This window comes from Coptis chinensis, chromosome 5, assembly GCF_015680905.1.
Source record: "Coptis chinensis isolate HL-2020 chromosome 5, ASM1568090v1, whole genome shotgun sequence".
NCBI lineage: Eukaryota > Viridiplantae > Streptophyta > Magnoliopsida > Ranunculales > Ranunculaceae > Coptis > Coptis chinensis.
This window is the reverse complement of record NC_141460.1, coordinates 16,461,325-16,486,873: the sequence shown is the minus strand read 5'-3', so window position 1 is coordinate 16,486,873 and position 25,549 is coordinate 16,461,325. Positions and strand designations below refer to the sequence as shown.

Here is a 25,549-nt window from a genome sequence, read left to right as displayed (position 1 = left end):
TTGCACTATGGAGTGTGCCAATGACATTAAGAAATATACCACAAAGGTTAATTCTCAATGTATGTATGTTTTCTTGGCCGGTCTTGATTCTCATTTGGATGGGGTTCATGGTTGTGTTCTTGCTATTAAGCCACTTCCAGACATACAGTCCGTTTATGTCATGGTTTGTGCTGAGGCGAATCGTCAGGATGCCATGCTTGGTGGGACATCTAATGAAAGGACTGCTATGGCGGCTCGAAGATCATTTGCTCGTCCTGATTCAAAGAAAGGAGTTTGTAAGTGTACTCATTGTAATGGTGATAACCATGTAGTTGACACCTGCTTTAAGCTGCATGGTTATCCAGATTGGCATCCAAAGGGTAAGGCGTCTCCCATGTCTTCTAACTCTAAGGCAGAGGGTTCAAGTTCGAAGAGTCACTTAGTCACTGCTGCCAGATTTGTTGCTTGATCGGGTATATCTAACTCTGCTCTTATTGCTTTTACTGGAAATAGTGATTGGATAATTGACATGGGTGCTACTGATCATATGACTTGTGATCGATATAAATTTAACCATTTCTCCTCTAGTTGTCCCAAATCAGTCATTACTAATGCTAATGGTGTGTCATATCCAGTTGTTGGTATTGGCACTGTACCTTTGTCCCTTTCTTTATCTATCCATGATGTTTTATTTGTTCCGTCACTAAATTGTAACATTATCTCTGTTAGCCAATTAACCAAATCTAATAATTGTGTTGCCTTGTTCTTTCCCACTCACTGTATTTTTCAGAACACCCATACCAAGGAGAGGATTGGCAGTGGTAAACAAAGTGGAGGATTGTACTATCTAGAGGATGGTTTTCAACGGTCCAATCAAGGAGTACAAGCTCATGTTATGAGTGACGATAAGGTTAATAAAAATAAAAATGAGATTTGGCTTTGGCATAGATGACTAGGACATCCCTTATTTGGTTATCTTAGGAGATTATTTCCCTCTTTATTTAATGGTTGTAGTCTTTCTGATTTTGCTTATGAAACCTGTGTAATGGCAAAAAGCCATCATACTGTTTTCTCTTCGAGTGGTAATAAATCTGTTGCTCCTTTTTCTTTAGTTCATTCAGATGTTTGGGGTCCTGCCCCATGTCCTCCACATAATTGCGGGATGAAATGGTTTATTAATTTTTTCGATGACCGCACTTTCGGATGACACGGGTATATTTTTAAAACATAAAAGTGATGTCTGTACAGTTTTTCCCCTTTTCCATCAGATGGTGCTCACATAGTTTGGCATCTCTGTAAAGGTTGTTCGCTCTGATAATAGGGGTGAGTATTTCAAAAAGGAATTGACTGGCTTTCTGCATTCGGCTGGTATTGTACATCAAACCTCTTGCTCTTATTCCCTTCAGCAAAATGGGGTTGCTTAACGAAAAAATAGATATCTTTTAGAGATTACTCGATCTCTATTAATTGGTGGTCATGTCCCATCTCACTTATGGGGCAAGGCTTTGAACTCTGCTGTTTACTTAATGAATCGTACACCTTCTAGTGTTGTCCAATTTCGAAGACCCTTAGATGTGCTTTCTGATCATTGTACGCTTCCGCCTATTGTTCATTTAGCACCCTATATCTTCGGGTGTGTGGTGTATGTTCACTTACATACACAACAACACACCAAACTTGATCCACGTGCATTGAAGTGTGTCTTTGTTGGGTATGGCTCAACTCAGAAAGGTTATAAGTGTTATCATCCATCGTCTAAAATTTTTTTTGTCTCAATGGATGTCATTTTTCATGAACACGACCTTTTTTATACAAAGATCACTGATTCTTCCCTTCAGGGGGAGAATAGATATGAAATGCAGAATCATGATGATATAATGGTCTTTGATTTATCGGGACCACAATCACCTAGTGATACAAACTCAATAGAAGAAGTCGTCGATGCAACCTCCACTGAGTGTTCAAATGAAGGATGTGAAGATCAAATCCATGATAGTACATTACCTCCTACAACGGATCCACTAATCCAATCTTCTCCAGAACAATCTTCTCCAGAATACCCATTAGAGGTATCGCCTGACTCTATTATTGTTGATTCTAATATTCTTGATGTTAATCTATCCAGTCTTAATTCTGAACTAGTTCAATATCATCTTCCATCTCGATCTAACCGTGGCCAACCACCAATTAGATATGAACCTGATCCTAAAGCTAGAGTGAAATATCCCATAAGTAACCATGTGTCATCTCACAAGTTGTCCAAGTCATATGCATCTTATGTATTCCAGTTATCATCTGTCTTTATTCCTAGTAAAGTGCAGGAAGCTTTAGCAGATTCTAGATGGACCAAAGCTATGGAATAAGAAATGGCAGCACTGAAAAAGAATGCTACTTGGGAACTTGTAATGTTACCAAAGGGAAAGAAGACAGTGGAGTGCAGATGTGTATTTACAGTCAAGCTCAAAGCAGATGGGGCTATTGAGAGATACAAAGCTCGGCTGGTTGCGAAAGGGTATACACAATCTTATGGTGTAGATTATCATGAAACTTTCGCACCGGTTGCTAAACTCAATACTGTGAGAGTACTTTTGTCATTAGCAGCTAATAAAGATTGACCTCTTCTTCAGTTTGATGTAAAAAATGATTTCTTGCATGGAGATCTTACTGAAAAAGTATATATGGATCCTCCCCCAGGAATACCAGAATACTCAGATATAACAATGGTCTGTAAACTAAAGAAGGCATTGTATGGGTTAAAACAGTCCCCAAGAGCTTGGTTTGGCAGGTTCACCAAGTCTATGAAAATGTTCGGCTACAAACAAAGCAACTCGAATCACACTTTGTTTTTAAAACACAGAAGAGGTAAAATCATTGCTTTGATTATCTATGTTAATTATATGGTGGTGACAGGTGATGATTATGAGGAGATTTCTAGCTTACAATAGTATATGGCTTACAATAGTATCTGGCTTTGATTATCTAGCTTACAATAGTATCTGGCTTCTGAATTTAAAATGAAACAGCTCGGAGACCTTAAATATTTCCTTGGGATTGAGGTAGCCCGATCAAAGAATGGTATTTTCTTATCCCAGCGGAAATACATTCTTGATTTATTATCTGAGACGGGAATGCTTGGATGTAAGCCAGTTGATACTCCCATTGAGCAGAACCACAAGATGTTTCTGTGTTTGAATGCAACTCCAACCGATAAAGGGAGATATCATAAGCTTGTAGGGAAACTGATCTATTTATCGCATACCAGGCCAGATATTGCGTATGCAGTTAGTGTCGTGAGTCAATTCATACATGACCCACGTAAACCTCATATGGATGTTATAGAGTGCATATTGAGATATTTGAAATCTGCTCCGGTTAAAGGCTTATTGTTCTCGAAACATAATTACCTAAAAGTAGAAGGCTACACTAATGCAGATTGGGCAGGTTCAGCCGACAACAGAAGGTCTACCTCAGGATACTTCACTTTTGTAGGTGGAAACCTTGTGACTTGGAGGAGTAAAAAACAGCCAGTAGTATCAAGATCAAGTGTTGAAGCTAAATATAGAGGTATGACATATGGGGTATGTGAGTTGCTGTGGTTGAGAAATTTGTTGAAGGACTTGGGTTTTAAACCAAGAATGGAAATGAATCTATATTGTGACAATATGTCGGCTATAGAGATAGATCATAATCATGTTCAACATGATCGGACGAAGCATGTGGAGATTGATAGACATTTTATCAAAGAGAAACTTAAAGCTGGAATTATTACTTTTCCATTTGTAAAGTTTGAAGACCAACTAGCAGATGTCCTTACTAAAGCAGTGGCTAGCAAGGTGTTTAATGATTCTCTTGTCAAGTTGGATATGTGCGATATCTACGCACCAACTTGAGAGGGTGTTGAAATAAGGTAGGGTGCGGGGTGTGCTCAACTAGGGCTGGAAATGGTGCGGGTTTTGACCCGAATCCGACCCGATCCAAACCCATTTCAACGGGTTTGGACCTTAATAATGAGTCGAATAAGAAAATGGGTGGGATATGGATTATCCATTTTAATTGGATTCAAATATGGTTTTACTCTAAATGGTTCGGATCCTCCTAGATCCGAATCCAAAAATAAAATTTTGTTAATATATCTTCCAAATAATAATAGGTCTCTCTTGTTTGTAGACGCGTGGGTGATTGAGAACTTGTGGTTCGCAATTCGGGTCGGGTCGGGTCGGATCCCGGATATGGTATGCCATTTGGATCCATTCGGTCATGGATCCGGATCTGGTTTTGTATTGAAAAAATGGATCTGGACATGGATATAGTCTGATCCGACCCGAACCCGCTCCATTTCCAGCCCTATGCTCAACCACCTGGAGGTTCGTCAAGACAAGAGCACGGGACGCGCTCAACTCTTTTCAAGTTGGGCATATGCGATATCCACGCACCAACTTAAAAGGGGGTGTAAGAGTAACAATTTGTTACTATGTTTAGTATTAGCAAGTATCTTGTAGGATATAGATATATTAGCAAGTATCTTGTAATCTTAGTAAGTGTATTATCTTTTCCTAAATATATGGATCTAGGAGATCTCTGTATTCATGTATATATACTACTAGAAACATCAATAAATATTATTAGAAATATCCATTAAAACATCTTTGACATATTAATGGCAGCAACTCATGGGGTCTCGGATCACAACAGTATAGCATTAATTGAGCTACAAGCATTAGAGCAAGGCATAAGATTGGCACTGAAGAATCACATAGCAAGGATTTATAAAACACAAAAAACACCTATGGAGAAAATGAGGATGGCATTTATGGAAAAAACTTTCTATAAAATATATATGGAGAAACAAATATGTTAATGCACTAGCGATAAATGTTAGATTTCATGAAATTTTACCAAATTCAAGAAATGGAAAAAGCAGATGACTTTTGACTTTCTTTTCTATGATTAATAATATATATAGAGAAACAAATATGTTAGCTGATGCACTAGCTAGAAATTGTCCAAATGTTAGATTTCATGAAATTTTACCAAATTCTTTAGCAGAAGATGTAAGGAAAATAGCACATGATGATGCTCTAAGGAGAGAGTATGTGAGGAAGTGACTGTAACTAAACTTTTTCTATGATTAATAATAGGGGTAGGGAACCCCATTAACAACCTCACTTGCCAATCATAAAAAAAGCATTGATGTACCTAATTGACGCAGGAGGGGCACACATTTCTTTTGTCTTTTTTTTTGGTAGGAAACTAAACTACACATTCCTACAGCTACAGGAGTACAACACAGACCACAACGATTTCAAAATATTTTTTTGGCCGCAAGCAAAGAGAACATTGCTTTTCTTGCAACAAGTTGAACGAGACTTCCCACAGTTTCCTTTCAAAATTCACGTTTCTTTTAGACGACTCATCAGTTGAGGAGGTGATGTATCCACTTCTCTACAATTGCAGGTGAGCCATACCAAGGTCTTATTGTGTCGTCTGAACCAACAGGTGAGTGATATACTCCATCCAAAGTAATATTTAGTGCACCTTCTAGATGTGCTGATACTTCGGGAACCACCCCATCACCCCACACGTCCGTGTTTCCACAAACCTGCACATGTGGGAATGTTCGGCATAAATGCATCAAGCATGTTCTGGGAGTACATTACGACAGTTCATGATACAATTATATAGCTGATTACAATAGTTCATGGCAAAATTAAATAGCTGATGAAAGGCAGTGATAAAATAAAGCATGCTCTTTTGGTTCCCTTACTCATATTGTGATATGGATAATTCTGAAGGCAGATGTGAGCCAGTAGAAATACAAATATGCAACTCCGTACCTGCTTGTACCCCTGACCGATGAAGCGAGCACGCATAGTGTTAGCAGGTGATGTGGATTTGTTTGTATTCTTCACTACATTCACCTGAGTCATTGGTTGGGCTCTCTCTGTAATTACCTTGATTAACATCGCCACCTCAGAGACAGGTTGGTCATTTTCAAGTGAGACTACGATAGTAGAACTTGGTTTGGAATTGTCAAAGAAACGTGCCCCTTGAATATACCTTCAGTGCTCAAATATTGTAACTAATTCAAATCCAAAACTTTTCGCAAACTACTATTATATATGCTGGATATTGCATCTATAACAAAATGAATCAGAAACAACTGTAAAATTTGCACTTTTATCATTTTGTATTAATGCAGTATGGAAAGTTTGTCAACTTAAAATGTTGTTGTCTGGTCTAAAACAGTCTCCGCGTGCCTGGTCTGAGCACTTCAACCATTTCATGCTTGGAGTTGGTTATTGCCAGTGTCAAGCTGATCATACCCACTTTGTTAAACCACATGGTCTAACATTACTTCCCTCATTGTCTATGCGGATGACAATTAGTATGGGCAACTGTCCTACTCTTAGATACGAATACCATCATAATTATCAAGTAAACAGTCAGAGCCTTTGACGTTAAAGACTTAAGTCCTCTAAGATACTTTTTGGGCATAAAGACGGCAAGGTCAAAAGCTGGTATCTATTTCTCTAACCGTAAATAAGTAGTAGATCTTCTTCATTCAGCTGATAAATTTGGTACTCAACCTATTGACACCCGATTGAGCTGAACCATAAGTTGTGTGATGATAAAGGTGAGCCTATAGTTTATATTGGTTGGTTTCAGTAATTGGTGGGGAATTATATCTATTTGTCTTTTAATAGACCAGACACAACTTATGCAGTGAGTGTCATCAGACAATTCATGCATACTCCCCGTACAACACAGCTTGATGCTTCTCTACATGTCTTATGCTATGTAAAAGGGTGCCCTGGCAAAGGACTACTCATTTAAACCATGGATACGTGCGTGCAGCGGCCTGGACTGATGCCAACTGCGCCGGTTCTATCACTCTGATCGATGCTCTACTTCAGGTTAATCTTGTAGCCTGGTGTAGCAAGAAACCACGAGTAGTTGCTCGGTCAAGTGCAGAGAATTTGTTTCACTTCATGGCCTTATTGATTCAGTTTGGTTTCGGATGCTCTATAAAATTACCAATTTGGGTAGGTTTTAGATACACCACTATCTTATTGGTTTCAGAATTTCCAAAATCCGACCCAAACCAATCCATTGACAGCCCTACACGGAAGCCCACAGAAGAGGTAGACTTTCGTCTAACAACAATCTCCTGTACATCACAAGACTCGTGCAAGAAGATAAGGATACTTCCGTTTTCTAGGTTGACCTGCATGAAACTGGGACACACAAGTCTTACCTCAATCTTTAGTAGATCCGGTATGCACTGCATTTCCTCAGCAAGCTCGGGTAGATTCTTTGGAGGAGTGGTTAGTGGCATGGCCCAGACTCAGAGGAGCCGGTGCTAACTTATGGAGAATGACACCGTACACAGTGATTTGGGTCTTGTGGAAATCAAGAAACAATAGGCTACTGCTGGGATCAAGGGCTTTCTTATGGTAAACTCTAGAAAGGAAGGATTATAGGTTCAGGGACTTGGTGCTTAACTGGCAGGGGATCATAAATAGTGCATTGAAATTGGTGGTGTGTGGTCCTTTCAGGTTGGAGTATTACGCTAGGTGTTGTAGTCCCTGACTCTGTCTTGTGTTATGCCACTGGTGATCCTCTCTGTCACCATAGCATACCAGTTCTTTGTCTGTTGGTAAGTATATGTATGAATGTAACTCCTTCCTTTTATTAATTTCAACTATCAAAAAAAAAAAGTATGCCAAATGCTTAGCTACACTTTTCAAGATCTATCAGCCCTTAAGGAAATCTAACTTTAGGAGGGTTCAATTTGGATGATGAACAGTAAGCTTAGGTCTTAATGGCTTATATACGTGCGCAATATTCTACTATAGGTTTTGGGTCATTAGAGATGACTTTTACACAGTATACAAAGGTTTTACACCAGATATTACACAATCTAGTTCAATACTGGAAAATCCTTAAAGTACCGGATTTAGTTAGCTTAAAAGAACCACCAATATGGGTTCATATAGAGGTATTATTATTTTTTTTATTTTTTTTTTCTTTCAATAAGTTACTTATTAATTATATTGTATACTACAATTCCAATGAAACTGTGATGCTTGTCACCCTAACAGGGAGGAAGTAAATAATAACAAATTGTGTTCAGATGAATTAATTCTTAAGAATATAGATGTCTCAAAATTGAACGAATCTTGGATATAAGATAATCGGTGAAATTAAATCTAAAGCAAAATGCTTATGTTTCACTTCTTACTCGGGGTCTCAAGCTAAAATCCAAGTAATTCATAGATTTTAGATATGCACTGCTAGAGAAGAATACATGCAACATATATTCAATAGAGAAACAGTAAGATGGCATGCAGTAGACAACCACTGCACTTGAGCATGCGTGGTTATAAGAAACTGAACCAAGTAGTCAAGATTAATACGGGGTTCGAAGATTTACCTTCCTGCAACACATACATATTTCAACTGCGGAGTATAAACAGCTCTTGCACAATATCTCTCAACATAATCTAAAAGGCCCCTTGTTTGATCGATAACCCCTGGTAAGCCCTTTGGTGGTGGCCTGGAAGAAAAGTGAGCTTAGGTAATGTCTGATGATGTATGACTTCACAAAAACATTTTCATATGGAGACAATAAAGCAATAAAAAAAACCAAAAAAAAAAAAAAAAAAAAAAAAAAAACAAAACAAAACAAAACAAAACAAAACAAAACAAAACAAAACCAAAAACAAAAACCAAAAACCAAAAACCAAAAACAAAAAACGAAAAACGAAAAATGTCCGCAGGTCCCTCAAATCCATGTTTCACAACTAACATTGGGATTTTCATTTTTTAATACTTACTTGCTTAGGTTGTAAGCAAAAGCCTCTAAAAAATACAAATTTTTCTTAGAAGATGAACTTTATTATGATAAAATTATCAAACACACTCACACACGCACACAAGATTAAAGAACATTAATCCGATGTGACAAAATTCTGAACAGGATTACTTAAGGAGAAATCATGATTCTTCCTCATCGACTACTTTTCGCTGTGGCATCCTAGATAAAAAAATGTTTCTCAAGTTCTCAGTAATTCTGAAAGAAGAAATCTCAAAGTGCACAAGCAAAAATACTAAGATTAATAAGATGTGATTTTATGAATGCATAATGTTGGTCAACATTTTTTGAATGCATGATAGAAACAAGCCAGTAATGCTAAAATTCACAAGGACTTTATCCACGCGCCACGATCAGCCTAAAAAAAAGAAAAAAAGAAGTACTTGTGAGGAGTTCCAAGAGTCAATAATAACGAAATATGGGACAATCCATATTCTTCCATGTAGACACGTGCAAGCCATCCTCCAGCTGAATGTCCGATTAATGATATGCTCCCATCTACAATCCAATATTTTGCGAGTTTCAAACCCAAACATTTTTAAGCAGAAGGACAATGTTCACAACATTTACACATAAATGGCTGGGGGACATTCCAAAAGACATGGATACATAAGCAAAATTGTAACTGCGAGAATAACATACATGTATACATAGTCGTGTGTATGTGTGTCTGTGTGTTAGCATCACCTCAAAAATGGATATACATCGTGATATACTTTTTGTGATGACAATAGTACTAATTAAAAACAAACCAATAAATAAAATAAAACCCACAGATAATCACATTTTCCCCTACTTTGAACAGTTTGACATAAGGAATAAAGCAGGTACGGAGGTCCGATACAAGAAGGTAGGAGTTACAATTACAAACCTTTAGCAAGTAGCTTCGCCTCAGAAACAGCAGCGTCTATCCTCTTAAGATACCTGCTTAGCGAGTAATGAATGAAGAAGAAGGGAAATACCAATGATGGGGAAAAAAAATAAAAAATGTTTATACCAGTCCAGAACAGGCCTGGGACGAAGAATTCCTTGCCAGTATTTGGGGTCAGCCAAACCAGCTGCATTCCTAAGCCAATCGATCCTAGAAACTTTGGCTACAACCGTAGGGACACCATAATGTTTTAAGGTAAGTTGCAGATTCTGATAATCACTAGAATTGTTTCCAAGCCCCTGAACCATAATAACCAGAAAGGGGTGGGTGGGTGCCACCTTTTTATCTTCATATATTTGTTTATTTCAAAATTGAATAAAATAAAGATATATATAAAAAACTACAACTATGACAAAAAATGCATTCCCCCTGAATAGAAAGAGAGGGTAGAATTGAGAGGATAACATACTGGTAAAATAATGGCCGGACGACAGTCGAGGACTATTGGCCTTTCTAATGCAGCACATGCTGATGTTGTCAAGTGGTAATGATGGAAGTGTTTCAATGGCGATGTTGATGACGAGACCGAGACTGGAATTGGGTTTCTAATCATTGTTGTAGCTGGCGTTCCTAACATTATAGACTGTAAGAAAGCTGCCAAAAGAATGCCTAACAATTAGGAACTTTATACTTTACCCTTTAAAATATAAATAAACTATGGCACAGTTAACCTGTCAAATTCACATGTATAAATAAATTTTAACACATAACAAGCGTTGGTGTCCTAGCTTCTCTTAAACCCTGAAAAATAATTTCATCGCTTTCAAGAACTTGGTATTCGTCACTAATCTTAGTTGCAATCTCTCTCATCTTGTTTATCTTGGCTTTATACTCTGGAAGACCATTCCTCTTGTTTATATTTTCTATGCTGAAAATATTCTCCCTTGTTTTTCTGTACTCGTTTTATCTCATTCTTGTGTATGTAAGTAATTCAGTGCAGCAACAAAGAATCTTGTGGAAATGAATTGTAAATATTCAAGCTTCAGTAATGGTATGTGGAAGGGGATTCCAGTTGTGCATTACAAGCTTATGAAATAATATCATCCTATGTGGATGGTTAATCTTACATATTTATTAAATTCTTTTGTCCCCTCTGAGCGATCCTAAATCGATTTTTTATGTACATTGACCAATTCTAAAGGTGTTGGTAGTAAATTCTCAAAGATTGACAGGTACCTTGTTAAAGATATATGGTCATTTTGCTTCCGTTAAGAATATCGGCTACATTGTACTATCAAAGGTTAACCCTAATCTATTACAATCATTCTACATATACCATCTACACTTATTACATAATTACCCTTATAACCATATTACATATATATCCTTCACACCCCCTCTCAAACTCATGATGGCACGCAAGTAAAATCATGAGTTTGCCAAAGAAAATTGGGAAGTGTAAAAACCACCAAGCATCAATAACACAAGCCATCGTAAATAGCCGAATCACCCTAAAGTACCCTTACAATATAGCCTATATTCTAGCATCCCCACTCAAACTCATGATGTGTTACATCAATAGTTTAGCAATTACATAACAACTGAAGAGCCCATTTTCTTGCAACTATGATGCCCCGAAAGTGAAATGTGGTTCGCCGAGCTAAATGCTACCATAGTGCCATGAAGAGTTACCAAATACCGATTGCATGAAGACAGGAAAAGACAAATGCCGTACATCAAAGACCGGCTGCATATAGAAGTAGATGCCAATCCAAATGCCTGACACTGTAACGGATGCAAACAAAGAGAAGAGAACCAAATGCCACGCACGAAGTACTGGCTGCAGAGAGAAGAAGACGCAATCCATACATGATACAATCCATCGACACAACGCCATTGGTTCGCCAAACAAACTAACCAAAGGATCTCAAACTGTCTAGACTAATTACTACCAACACTGCCAAATGCTATCCATCAGCATCTCCCCCACTCAAGTTGAGCATCAGCATACTCAACTTGAACAAGCAAAGACATTCTACAAAAGACACTGTATTTATTTGTCGTTATGGTACCATGACTACTTCCATTGTCATTGCTATCGCCATCAACTGTCAACTACTACCATGCTATTGTCACCACCATCTACCACCATGCCACTGCCATACAACTATTACTGCCATTGCCAAGTACCTACAACCAAATACTAATGCAACAAGTAAACTGACTATGCCCAATTTCATACAACCAATGCCCCAATAACAAGATGGTGATGCATCACTCACATTTTCCTGAACTATACCAACTCACACCACCAAATACTGAGTACCAAATGCCAATTGCCAAAGTGATATTCAACCAACCTGTCCCTACACAAAGAGCCTTGTGGAAATGCTATTGTAAACATTTCATCAAACAACTTGCAGCAAGTTCAAGCAAATACCAAATACCACATTCTGACCTCCATTCCTTCCCAACCAATACGAATACTTCAAACAAATCCCAATACGAAATCACAATTTTAACCAAATCAAGAAAAAATCAAACAAACCAAATTCAATGACACCGCGGAAATACAAACACCCAACAGTAGAATCATTCAACCAAATTTTCGATCTTCATATACCCAACAATCATTACCATTAAATACCATGCTATATTGAAGCAACACCATAAAACTATATTCAAAACCCAATATCAAATAATTCCTCCCAACTCCATATACCAAACAACCAGCCACAATTCACAATCAATAATCGAGATGATCCAGGAAAAACAATGCAAGGATATAGTATAGCACGAGTCGAGTGTTATGTGTTGTATCGACTTGTATTATATTTAATTTGGTTGTGAAGTGTTATCCTAGGAACCATGTCGGTTCCAACAAAAATTACCATCTAAAAGAAGGCTAGAAATAGTATACAAAACACCCAAGAAAGATTAAAAAACTCTTCGTTCATTACAAGAAATATTTCCCAATATAAGTCCGTGCACCTAAAAAGAGAGCATGGTAGGTTATCTAGCCAACTTGACGATGCTATAATTTTTCGTACAATCATCTAAACGACATGTGGCTTGATTATTTAGAAACTAGGAAATGTACACTTACTTTTTCATGTAGAACCCGAAGTCCCAATCTTAGCCTGTCTATGAGTAAACTTCAGTCGAATACGCCACAAAATCTTGACTAAAATTCTGACGGGCAATCTTCCAAATAACACACAGACCTTACTTTTTTATGTTTTACAAAAATTCTATATCTCAACCCAACTATATGGAAACTGGGCTCGAACACAGTGCGAAGAAACTGACTTCTGACGCACTGTTTTCTGCTAGCCAACTTCTAGACCCATAGCTATTTCCACATGCCTCAGAATGCGATGAGGCCAATTGGGTTGGAAAACAGACTTGCAGGTCTTACTTTTTCGTGTTTTAGCATGGGTTTGAATCTCAGCCAAACTATGTGAAAACGAGGCTAAAAAACAAAAGACGCAGATCCTGATTTTTAGAAGACAGATTTCTGACAGTCCACTGCCTAACTTTTCACACTCACAATCAAATGGGTAAAGAATTGTAGTTTTGAAAAGCATACCAAAGGAAGATGATTTTTAATGTTTTAACGAAGTTCAAAATAAAATTCAATCAACACAAGAATTTAACTCAAAGTCCCTTGAGCCAAAACAATACCAGTTACCAGTCCACCTCCATTGTATGTATGAACCACTAGACTACCAAGAAATCAACCCATCTATGAAGACAGACAAATAATCCAAGACCGGCCTTGTACAGGAATGAAAAGCTTCCCACAAAATGACTCCCAACTAAACAACAACTGTCCATATCACATCATAGTATATATCGAGATTTCTAACCAAAAAAAATAAAACAAAACCACTTCAATTCTCATTTCTCAATACAATTGATAATTTTTTTATAATATAAAAGTGGTAAAAGATGGTTACTCACTTGATTGCAAAGTTTTGATTCCCTGATTAGTCTTCTTTTTTTCTCTTTATCTCTCTTTCTCCCTCTCCATCAATTCACACTCCCTCTGTTTTATCCAAAACCAAAACAAACAACCAAGGACCGACACACTCACCCCGCCCTTTTATTTTAGTTTTTTGTTAACTGGCCCCTTCTTCTCTTCTCTTTCTAAACATAACCCCTTTTGTTTTATTTTAACATCCCTGTTAATTTGTTTCATTTAATTAATAGGTCCCTATCAAACCCAATACTCAACGAAAATAAACCAAATCTTACTATCTTAGAAAAATATAGGCTACGAGGAATAGTGATTTGGTGTCACGTTTGTGTCCGTCACAGGGGCAAAATCGTAAATTGAGTCGCTTAACAAAATTTATGCACATTTCGCTATTTTTCCTTTCTCTCTCTCACTTTGTCTCCCTCATTCTCTCTCTTCTCAAGCTCGCCTGCCTTTCTCTCCACCCTATCTTTCTCTCTCTACAAAATTGTTTTTTTCTCTCTCTATCTCTACTCGATCTCTTACAGGTTTCATTCAAGTTCTATTATTTTCTTCTTTTTATATTGTCGGTTTTGTGTTTGGAGAGGTTTTGATATATTTTTTTCTCACTTTATTTCAGTCTGTTTTAGCTTACAACAATAGTGTTTTTCTTGGATGAGACTTTTGAAGAAATTACTTATGACATGCCAGCTACTGTTGAGGTATTTTTACTGGCATTTGCTGTATTTTTAACCGTGATAACAACAATTGTATCTCTCAATACTATAGGCAGACTTACTGAATTTCGACAAGTGCTTTCTTAATTCAGCTGTTGTAACTATTACAACAACTATTTCGTTGGGAGTGAATATTTCTTACCACCATCATAGCTTACTTGTGTTTCATCATAATAAGCTATACATTAATATAGTTCCAAAAAGAGGCATCTTATGTGAGGCATACCTCTTCAGTACTCAGATATTTTGTTTCTTTGTTAACTGGATCATTTTTTCTGTTGCTTGCCTTATAGCTCAGTTAGATTTTCTTCCAATAGTCCACTCATGTTCTTCATGTTTTGTTTTGGCTTTGACTGCCATGCCTAATTATATGGTAGCACAAAGTTTTTCGGAATTACTATCTTAATCCTTCATTCATAGATGTGCATTGGAAACTTCCATTTAGCAACCGCTTAAGGGGGTGCATGAACTTTAACAGTGTTTATTTTTGCCCAACATTCCCTTTCATAAAAGTTTCATGACACGAGCTTTAGAAGCATACCATATGTGTTTTGGATGCCTGTGATAGCATTAGCAGATAACAACACATTGCATAAATGTTCTTATTTCCTTTGACCATTCTGAAGGAAAAATATGAATACTGAAAGGCATGGTTTTAATTTCATATGGTCTCTATTGTGGTCGTTGTAATGGCAGTCATTTTTATGCTTGGCCATACATTCTGACATTATGGCCTGCAGGGTGATTTTCTTTATTTATGTAATCTCTTTTAAGATTCATACCTTCCAAGTTTTCGACTATACGTGATCCTGTGTACTTTAAATTTTTATTAAGAGTGGTTTTGGAGGTGGGTTTTGAAATTTGAGGTTTGGTTTGTTAGTTGTCACTTTTCTATTGAGACATGAAATCTTTTAAAGTGGGATTTTGCTATAGAGATTCATTTTGAAGGTTATTGGTATTAGTTGCTTTTCAATATAATTGCTTATTATGAGTATGTGCTTCAATTATATTTCTTGGATGATGTATTTTGAGCTTCTGATTGTAAAGTTTACTACATCTTTAGCTCATCTTAGTTGTATGTGAACTGGAAGTTTAGGTTTAACCATATGGGACAATGTTGTATTTATTTTTTAATCTATATCCTTAATGGGATTTTCAGCTTTAAATGTCAAATGTAGTGAATTTGCCTTTAGCCCCCGAAGTGCCTATATGTTAGCCTCATTATTCATGTTAGTGGGCTTTGGTAAAACTATGTGTGGTTCATTTAGTTTTTTTTAGGTTGGGTTGTTTTGTGTGCAGTTAGTATTTGATATATTCGGCCACTTTGTTCTGATTTCAACATAGTGATTTTGGAGGTTGTATGATTTCTCTCTCTTTTTCATTGGCATACATACTAAAAAAAGGAGAAACTTCTGTATCTAAAAGATCTAATTCTTAATCTTTATATGTATTATTCACCCTTATGGTTGAAAGTTTCTCTTGATGTGCAACAATTGTTAAAATCTTTGATATATGTGATAATTTAAGCAAACATTAATAGATTTACTTAATTTTGTTTTAGTAGATCATCATACTGTTGGCGAATTTCTGAGCTTAGCATTCAAAGTTCATATCTCTATAGCTAAAACAATTTGTCGAGCTCGAGTTGAGTTGTATTTGATCACATTTCAGTTTCCCCTCATAAATGTCTATATTGATGATGGATATTTATGTTTCAACCATTGTAAGCTATTTTATGTTGTTTACATTTGTCGTTCATCTATAAAATATGAGATAGAATTGATAAACGTTCAAAATGTGGTACTACCATGCTTTATTTGAGTCTTGGTTTAGGTTTATGAGATTTTGTTTTGATTCCAGGTGAAAAACTGTAGAACGGTTTGGTATCTGAACCCAAGAAGTTTCCTGCAGTTCCTTTGATACAAAATGAGCGCCAGGTGGGTATAGTACGTATGAGGTGGGGAGAACAATAGGTGAGGGGAACATTTGCCAAGGTGAGATTCGCTAGGAATTCTAAGACAGGGGAACCAGTGGCCCTATACATACTTGACAAAGAGAAGGTTCTCAAGCACAAAATAATTGAACATGTATTTTGGTTGTTGTCCATTTATAGATTATTCTAATCTTAATGTTGTGGCTCTTAATCTCTTCTCATTATTGTTTGCATAAAATTGGAGAAAAATCATTACCCAGTTTCAATTTTGTGGAGGACGTTCACTCTCTGAATTTTGGTAAGTTTTCTAGTTGTTAACATTTAAATAGAGCTATTATTGTAAAACTTAATCCCCCACCCCCGATCTTTGTTGCTCAAAATTCTTTTCTCAATTACTTATATTATATGTATATGTTTACTTCCTCAACTATTTTCTCTGTATGCATCACATTCTCCCAGACTCTTTATTTATTTATTTTACATGTTTTGATGAGATTAGATATACAATACCATTAGATGATGTTTTGGCTGAGGATGGTCATTAAAAGACGTCTAGATTTGAATTTTCCCAGGATATCGTATTTAGATAAATGGGTTCGCTCCAGTATTTGGTGGTGATTGTTGATGTGGGAGGTTCACGTGTACCCTATGATTAGATCCTTCAAAGTTGTGTGTGTTGCTATTTGTCAAAACCCATTTGTTGCTACTGATGAAACTTTTCAAAAAAGGTGATTTGAATTGAGTATAGTAGAGTTTAATATTACAGTGTCCACATTTTATAATTTGCATCATGTGAATTGTGTTAAGAGTCATGGGCAGAGCAACCGAAAAAACTCACATGTTAATGAGTATTGATCAAGGTCGTCATGGCTGTCCCCACTTGCCTTGGCTATCTCTAAGCCGGAAAATGTCAATTGTCTTCCACTGCGTACGCAACAACTTGATGTTAGCTGTGAAACAATCAGAAATGTGTGTGCATCACTATTGAAAAGGGAGTTGGTTAACACACTATCAATAATAAATTATTTGTGTAACACACTTACATACTCCTTATGGATAAAAAAAATTGACCATTTTTTCTTTGAATATTGAATGAAGAATTTAAAATAATGAACAATGAACAATAATGAACTTATTGAATATTGTATTAGTGATTTTAATCCAACTTATGCATTTTGAGAATAATGTTTTCGTCATTGTGGTTGCGTCCATTTAGTATTCTAATGTGATGACATCTGGTTCCAATAAATATGTATTTTTTTATGGTCTAGGTGTGAAATCTTAAGCTACTATTTTTTATATTTCTTGGTACTATTGACAGAGATGCTTGAATAGGCCATTGTGATCGTGTGCTGACAATTAAAATGATAATTGCACGCATATAACGTTCTTGATTTCTATTATGATTCCCTGTGTATAGAGCCATCAATTCCCACTCATTTCTACACCGATCGTACACCTTATGCAACATGCATGGTTAGTACTAATTGTAGAATACTTTAAACCTTAATGACGAAAGATTCCTTCCAGGATTTTTAGTTTACTTTATGCATCAAATATAGCATGGTTAGTGCTATATTTACTTATTTTCTTCATGAATATGATGGTCAATCAAGTTGAATTTGGCATTGCAGAATCTAATATGGAATCCAACAAGGTTTGAGCTAATAGAAAAAGGTTTTGAAGTACGGAGAAGCTGAGGGGATAAAAGAGCAATCAATTGGTTTTAATGTTAAGGATGTAGAACTTGGCAAGAAGATAATATTACTCTGTCTAATCTTACACGCCTGATGATGGTGTTCTCACCTGCAAGGATGCCATGCATGTTCTCCTACACTCTACAAAATCAAAAGTGTGTTATATAATTGTATTTCAGTTTGCAAGGAGTTGAATTTCAGTCCGTGTATGGTTTATGTAAACTATTATTTCAGTTCATGTAAACTATTTCAGTTCAAATCTAAGAAGCTCATGTAAGAGACTGTGTCTCTATTGTACATTTGTACAGGGTAGTAGTGTATTTACAGTTCTTTGGGTTTTTTTTTTTTTTAACCTCACTTGACAATGTCATGGTTCATTTGGGTCCTTTTGTTGTGTTTATGTATTCACTTGGCTATGCCATATATCCAAATCAAAGCATGGAATATTTCTGGTTAATTGTTCTAGTGGTCGTACGTGCAACGCACGTGCATGATGCTAGTTAAATAATATAATACAAGTCGATACCAAGAATTAGCAGCTCTTACTTACTAGCCTAATATTTGTATTTCTTTTAATATGTTTGAGTTTAGTTAGGAATTGGGATGCAACTAACTATTCACCAAAAGTTCAATCTAATCTAACGAAGATATATTTTACATAACCCCATAACCCATAATTGGCACTATAAAACTCCAAAACCAACGTAGTCTTTAATAGTCTTACATCTCATCTTGATTGCTAATTCGATGGCACTCATATAAGTTGTAATGACAGCGGGTTCTAACGAGTTTGTTTTTAGGAGAATAAGACTTGTCATTCAAAAAAGATTTGTGGCGCAGCTTGTTGCACGCTTGTCCTAATTATTTGTAAAACTCGTTATCATTATTAATAAAATTTTCACTTCAAAAGAAATAAAATAAAAACTATAATGATCTTTCCTCAGCTTCTTAGTGAATAACTTGACTAGTGATTGGCGAAAACAAATTAATCAATTATATAGAGTATGTTATAAAGTGCAAACCTTATCGACGACATAAACAAATTAATCAATTGAAATAAAACATTCCAGTTGACAACGACATTAAGCATAGGTCACTGTACAAAATAAACATATGGCTTTACTGATTAAATGAATTATTGGTTGGAGACATTCATTAGTAGAGCCCGGCTCGCACCAATGATTAAAACTAAGGAATAGAAAATAAACCCATTAGTTAATAGCACCCGATCAAGTACAATATTAATAATAAAACCCAATAAAAACATTTAGAAAAATTAATAAATAATAACAAAAAAGTGCTACTATCATTCTATTAATGTTGCAGCTGGATTCCATAATATAACAAAGGCAAAGAATATATGCACTCATCATGTTCAGATGTGAGCAGTTGGGTTGTAAATAATATATGCACTCAAAGGTTTATTGATCTTTGTATATTAGACCTTTTATAGAGAAAAGAACTTACCAAAAACAAAGTTTTAGGTAATGCTAACAATGAGAGTATGTGAGTTTGAGAGATCCCACTTCAAAAAATCCGCCATTGAAAGTTTCCACAATATCCACCAGAAAAGCCTCCTTCAGCTTTGCATGCCTAATCCTGACTCCCTGTAAAGGATGTTTTTGGTGATCCTTACAACTGTAGGTTTGATCTAAGGGATTGGGATGACTGGATTGAATTGACCGAGTTTGTATGGACGAACTGCCTACGTATCAAGTTCTCTTTCTGAGGGGGACTTGAATTAGGTCAGACATAGTTCCTCCTCTTCTTTATATAAGCAAAGATGCCCTCGCGCTTCCTTCTCTCCGCGTCAAGTCAAGTTCTGGACTTGATGACACTTAATGAGCCATGAAGGCGTCGTGCGGTGGAGTAATTAATGGTGTGCGCATCTGAAGCTTCGGTCTTTAAGGTGACAGCCAGGCCATACGTTACTAGCCGTTATGGTGCTGGCTGATGTGAGCGTTCTGGACGCATAACGTTCTAGACATGGGCGTTCTGGTGCTGATGAGGTCGCTTGACTTGTATGAGTTGATCATAAGCGATTTGGACGTATATATGGGAGTGGTCGTCTTGTTATGCTGGATGCGTGCTTAATATTTACTGTAAGTATATATTACTCCCTCACACAGCCCCCTCTCAGCAGGTCGTTTATTTGCTGATAACGATCTAGTGATAGATTTAAGTTGGCACGATGGGACGGCTGATTTGAAAGGTTGCAACTGAACCACCTTGTTTTGTGGGGAGATGTGGCACGCTAGGGCTAAATAAAATGATTACACTTATTTGGAAAACAAACCGGTGGTACTCGATCTGATGAGATTCGAGAGGTTTCACTGAGTGAGGAGATAGAGGAGATTGGTTATGAATCTGTGGTCGAGGTGGCGAGCAGTTCTGGTGCATCATCCTCTAGTGGGTTGCCTCCTAGGGTAGTAGACAAGCGAGCTCTGAAAAGCTTTGGTGATTTGAGGCGTGCGCATGATATTCGTGTAAGCGATCTGGAGACGAATTGGGTGAAGTCGCTGACGTTTTTAGTAACATGTTCGTCCCCCGTGACTATGGTATGGTTATCTGCGAGGGGCAACTGAGAGCGGGGTTGAGGTTACCATTGTCTAGGCTGACATGTGAGTTTTTAAATTTTTGTCAGAAAGCGCCCTGCCAGTTCGTTGGGAACACATGACATTTGCTTAGGATATTCGATCTTTTGAATGAGAGTGGAGAATACAACATTGGTGTTGCGGATATTGCTGAGCACTCTGTTGTGAAACGATCTAGAGCTAACAACTTTAGCTTACAGACTTTGATTGGAAAGTCTAGCATTCTGGATGGGGTTAGTAACGAACCCTGGGAGAAGAGGCCATTTCTGATAGTTGGGAATTATTGCACCTCTGGGTTTAGTGTGGAGACTAGGCTTTGTAATTTTACTGGTACGTACTAGGTTGTTTGCTTGAACCATGCCTCTATTTTGTATGTTGATAAGTATGTGCTATAACAAACTGACCTTTGACCTTCTTATGTTACAGAGGTCGCTATTGCCAGAAAGAAAGGACGTAGTATGATAGAGAAGTTTGCTCGTTTGACTCGTGCTGAAAAGCGAGAGAAGTTGCCTGAAGTGGCCAGCTACTTTGTTAAAAGAGGAAACATCAAAAAAAGAGGTCCAGAGGTCGGAACGTGATTCCCTCATCAAGTGATTCAAGCATGGAGCATGAAAATGGTGGGATTGTGAGTCGGGAGGCTAGGAAGAAGAGTCGGTCTACTCAGGAGTGACCTGGCGGTGGGGATGGTGGTCATAAGTCGTTGAGGCGACTTGATGGTGAAAGGTTTGAGGTCACTGCAAGGGGGAGAGGGTAGGAGGAGGCCCCCTTTGACCTGGATGACATCGCCGCCAGCCTTTGTGAGCGGAAAAATACTCTGAAGAGGAAGGCTAAGGAGTCTGAAGGGCGAGCTATGAAGGTCGTTAAAGGGGTTGGGCACGCTATTAGGAGCAGCTCGGGTGCTGGTAGTGTTGAGTGAACTAGAGGGAAGACAGCTCGTGTCCTGAGGTCGAGGGCCCAGGTCGATTTTAGTGTCCTGGGTTATGGTGGCACTGAGACTGGGCTATCCGCTGTTGTGGGGGACTCTATTGGTGGTAAGGTGAAGGAGAAATTGGCTGCTGGTAAGGGTCATTCTGTTAAGGGGAAAGACGACCTGGAACGCAACTTGGTGTACGTAGATGAGGGCACAGGGAAGGAGCGACTTGTTAAGAGGTCAGACTGTAGTTACAAGTCTGCACCCATAACGCCCTACTTGCTGGAGGGGATGACTCTGGATATGGGGGCAGGAGGGAACTAGACTCAAAGGACCTAGAGGAGAATCTAAGGATGATAGACCTGGTCCACTGTTTGGTAAGTACCAAGTTTTTCCGCTGCTTGAATGATTTTGTTACCTGTACATGTTGTGTGTTGGGTTTGTAACCTCATGTGAGTGGGTGCAGCTTATAGCTGGCTACCAAAAACTGAAGACTGTGGCCCAGATCGTGAAGATGGAGAAAGGCGAGCTCACACGAGTGAAAGACAAGCTGGAAACAGTTCGGGTGGTGCAGTAGTCCGAGCAGAAGGAGTTGACCGATCTGAAAGCTCAGCTCGTTTCCATGACCTTGGAGAGAACGGTCGCGGTTAACGAGCTGAGTGATCTGAAGGGGAAGATGGGCACAGTTAATGACTTTGCTGAGAAGTGCAAATTAAAGCGGTGATCCTATAGTCCAAGGAGGCGTATGATTTGATGTGCAGCGAATTAGGAGAGCTGGAGTAGAAGCATGAGCGGCTCTAGGAGGAGCATGCTCATCTAGTTGCTGGTGGGAGGGAGGCTCCCTCACCTGTAGATGCCAGTACTGCTCTTGCCATGGTGTCTACTGTTATCACTCCTTCTGTTGTTGACCCTCCTGTTGATGACGTCCTGGGAACGAATTTTGTAGTCACGCTTGCGGGGACCTTAACCGAACCTTTTTCCGCTGTTCAGCTGGATCCGCTTCAGGTTGAATCTTTTCTGCATATTGTTTAAAAACTTTGTATGAGTAACCTTCTTGTGATTGGCCTTGAGCTTGAAACATTAGAGCTGGTTACCTAGGGAAACCTGGGCAGTTCGCTTCTATAATGGGTATTATTTAAGAATAGAACGAATTGGTTTCCCAGATTGTTTTGGGTAGTTCGTTATATGATGAATGCTTACTAACCGAGTTGGTTTTTTGGGATGTCCCAGCTGCTCGGTTAGTAGACGAACTGGTCTGAACCTGTTCAGGCAATTCATACTTTTATATTTATGAACTGCATGTTTATTCTCCTTGCTCTTTTTCTTGATGTCTTGAATGCAATTTGCCTGATGTTGTTGCACTTGTCTAGCATTGTAGGTTCCCATTGGTAAGAAGTGTCCAGGCTATGTAGCATGTGGGCCGAGTGAGCGTCTTGCTCGTAGAGAGCGTTCTCCCCTGAGTCGGTCCTAGCATTATAGGTTTCAACTAGTGAGAAGTGTTGAGGCTATGTAGCCTGTGAGCTCAAGTGAGCATCTTGCTCATAAAGAACGTTCTCCCCTGAGTCGGTCCTAGCATTGTAGGTTTAAACTAGAGAGAAGTGTTGAGGCAGCCTATGAGCTTGAGTGAGCGTCTTGCTCGTAAAGAGCATTTTCCATGTTAGAGTGTTCTACTGAGATAGGATATTAGCACGTGTTTTGCACATGTGAGGGGGTGAAACGTTTGTGAGCAGAAATAGTAACCGCCTAGTTGTGGAATTTGAAAAGATGGTGAGTCATGCGGCATGTCGGTTAGGGTTTCGATGTATTAATGGTATGTCTTGGGAAGTGAAACGGTTTACCCTAAAAAACTTTTCGTGAGATGTTTAGGGGTATTGGTTTGTTATTTCCCTCAGGCTAATTTCCAAAGTTCTTGCCGAAGTTCTAGAGCGCTTCAGGTTAGTTTCTAACTCCTATTCTTTTCTCTTCTTTTCTAATATGTAAGTTTTGTATGCTCTTTTTGCTGAATGTTGCGTTGTCAATGGGGTGTAGGATGGCTAGGCTAGATGGTGATGACGATGTAATTTTGGTCTCTCCAATGGGTGGGGTGAGGGATGGCTCTTCCCTAGTTTTGGATGAGATCGATTTCTTGCCGCGTCGTAGGGCTGATCTGGGTAAGCGGAAGGCTGTTGCTTCTGACTTGAAGGCCACTAAGCGGTAAAAAACTGTGGGTCGCTCTAATTCTGGTTCGCGCAAGTGAACTGGAGGTGTGGTGTTCAGGTGCATGAGTTCTAAGGGTAGGGTCAACTTGAGCGCTCACAACCATGGTGTGGCAGGCAAGGGAAAAGTTGTTGTTGGAGAAAGTTCTAAGAATGGTTCGTTGGGGAGGTAGGGGCGACTTGGGAACGACTTCGTCTATACTCGGAAGACGGGGAAGAAGTGTGCATTGAAACGATTTGATTGCAGCTTCAATATCTAATTGTCTCTTGGAAGAGATTGTCTTGGAAGGTGTAAGGAAGAGCTGGAAGACCAAGATTTGGACAAGACTTTGGAGACCATGGATATGGCTTGCTGTTTGGTAAGCTTTTAATCTTCTCTGGTCTTTTCTGTCTTATTAGCAAGTGTAACTGATAAGAGCTCAAAACTGTAGTTTTAACCCCTTAACAATATTGCTTTTTGACCAATTATGTGATTAATAAGTAAGAGTTAGTATTGTTATCGTGTTCTTATGTATTTCAGGCATTGGAGTCGAATATGTGTAGAAATGCGCCCCCTTTTGCGAGATAATAGAGCAAAGGTTGGTTGCTAAGAAGTTCTATGATTAAAGGCCAAGATTCAAGGAGAAAAAACATTTTTAAAGCCTGGTCAAAGCTGAAAAGTCAAAGTCAACGCGGGCAGAAATATCACACAAAAGTCAGCAAAACTTCCGGAAGCCGTATCTTTGGACTCAGACCTCGGCATTGGGCCTACCTTATGTTAAAACGACCGGCTAGGAACAAGCTTTCTAATGGTCTAAGACCTAACCCAATAAGAGGAGCAAAAGTGGATGAAAAGGCTGTTGAAGTCAAATCTAACTGAAAACCCCTTTGTGGACTGAAGTAATAAGGTTTTGGGCTCGATTTTCCGGCCCAAAACATGGCTCCTTAGCCCATGCACGAACTTGTGGATCTTGTCTCATCCATATGGGAGACAAAGACTTAGCTCTTAAGCATCTAGTTTTTTTACTTAGCAAGGAATTCAATCACTTAGTTTTGGATCTAGTTTTTTCTACATTCAATAGAATTAGTTGCCATTAGAATAGAATTAGTGTTAGAACAAAAAAGATATATTATTTAGAATCAGATTTAGTTTTATAATAAATTATTAGTTTTTTTCATTTCAAATTAGTTTATTGATTCAATTCTTATTTAGTTTTAGTTGTCTTAAATTCATAATTAGGTTGTCTTAGTTTGATAATTAGTTAATCATCATCTTAGTTCTAGATTAGTTTTAATTTCCGTTGTAATCCATTTCGAATCATTAGATTATTATTCATTAGATCAATAAAGTTAGTTGGTTATTAATCATTACTTAGTTGTAAATTCAGTTTTAAATCCTTGATTAGATCAATATATTAAATTTTTCATTTTTTTTATCATGTCTTGTTATTATTTATATATTAATGATAGTAGAGTGATTCAAGGCTAAAACCTCCATTAGAGGGGTTTGAAGAAGTCTTGATCAAACTTGATTGTTGTTAGCGTAGAATAGTTTGTAATATTCTATTCCATTTTAGAAAGCAATTAGTTCACCATGAGAATGAGTTTGATTGTTTCACATGCTAGTTGTTAGTTGGTAGAGATTACCATGAACAATTAGGGATTAGGCAGACCTAATTGCTATGCGAAAGCATTGCAATTCAGATTACGACAATTCCTCGCTAGTTGATTAAGTCGAATTAGGGGGATTTGTTAAGGTGGAATCAAATCCCCCTAATTCCTCCTCATATTGTTAAATTAGTAATTCTGTAGTTTGAATTA

At 37.9% G+C, this 25,549-nt stretch overlaps 1 protein-coding gene and 1 long non-coding RNA gene across 3 annotated transcripts; one reads left to right on the top strand and one right to left on the bottom strand.

The window, feature by feature from the left end:
- Positions 1–5,085: 5,085 nt before the first annotated feature.
- On the bottom strand, positions 5,086–13,963 carry LOC147496893 (alpha/beta-Hydrolases superfamily protein). 2 transcript variants are annotated; one of them, XM_086559745.1, is made up of 9 exons: positions 13,689–13,963; positions 12,832–13,589; positions 10,195–10,379; positions 9,852–10,024; positions 9,726–9,778; positions 9,238–9,352; positions 8,414–8,536; positions 5,814–6,036; positions 5,086–5,578 (listed from the first exon to the last, which is right to left on the bottom strand). In XM_086559745.1, the coding sequence occupies exons 3-9, from the start codon at positions 10,360–10,362 to the stop codon at positions 5,393–5,395; spliced, it is 1,041 nt and encodes a 346-aa protein (XP_086415871.1). In that variant the 5' UTR covers positions 10,363–10,379; positions 12,832–13,589; positions 13,689–13,963; the 3' UTR covers positions 5,086–5,392. The 2 variants fall into 2 exon arrangements, with proteins under 2 accessions (XP_086415871.1, XP_086415872.1); XM_086559746.1 differs by lacking the exon at positions 12,832–13,589 and having other exon boundaries at positions 13,689–13,847.
- Positions 13,964–14,022: 59 nt separating this feature from the next.
- On the top strand, positions 14,023–18,389 carry LOC147496892 (uncharacterized). The gene is made up of 4 exons (XR_015194950.1): positions 14,023–14,231; positions 14,324–14,405; positions 16,281–16,651; positions 17,988–18,389. It is a non-coding gene; the product is annotated as an uncharacterized LOC147496892 (long non-coding RNA).
- Positions 18,390–25,549: the final 7,160 nt, after the last annotated feature.

What these genes read in the sequence shown, in the direction of transcription:
- LOC147496893 (XM_086559745.1), bottom strand. Translation starts at nt 10,362, where the DNA reads ATGTTAGGAACGCCAGCTACAACAATGATTAGAAACCCAATTCCAGTC. An exon ending in CCCAGGCCTGTTCTGGACTG is followed by an intron (nt 9,779 to 9,851) that starts GTATAAACATTT and finishes CTCGCTAAGCAG; the next exon opens with GTATCTTAAGAGGATAGACG. An exon ending in GGCGAAGCTACTTGCTAAAG is followed by an intron (nt 9,353 to 9,725) that starts GTTTGTAATTGT and finishes ATTGGATTGTAG; the next exon opens with ATGGGAGCATATCATTAATC.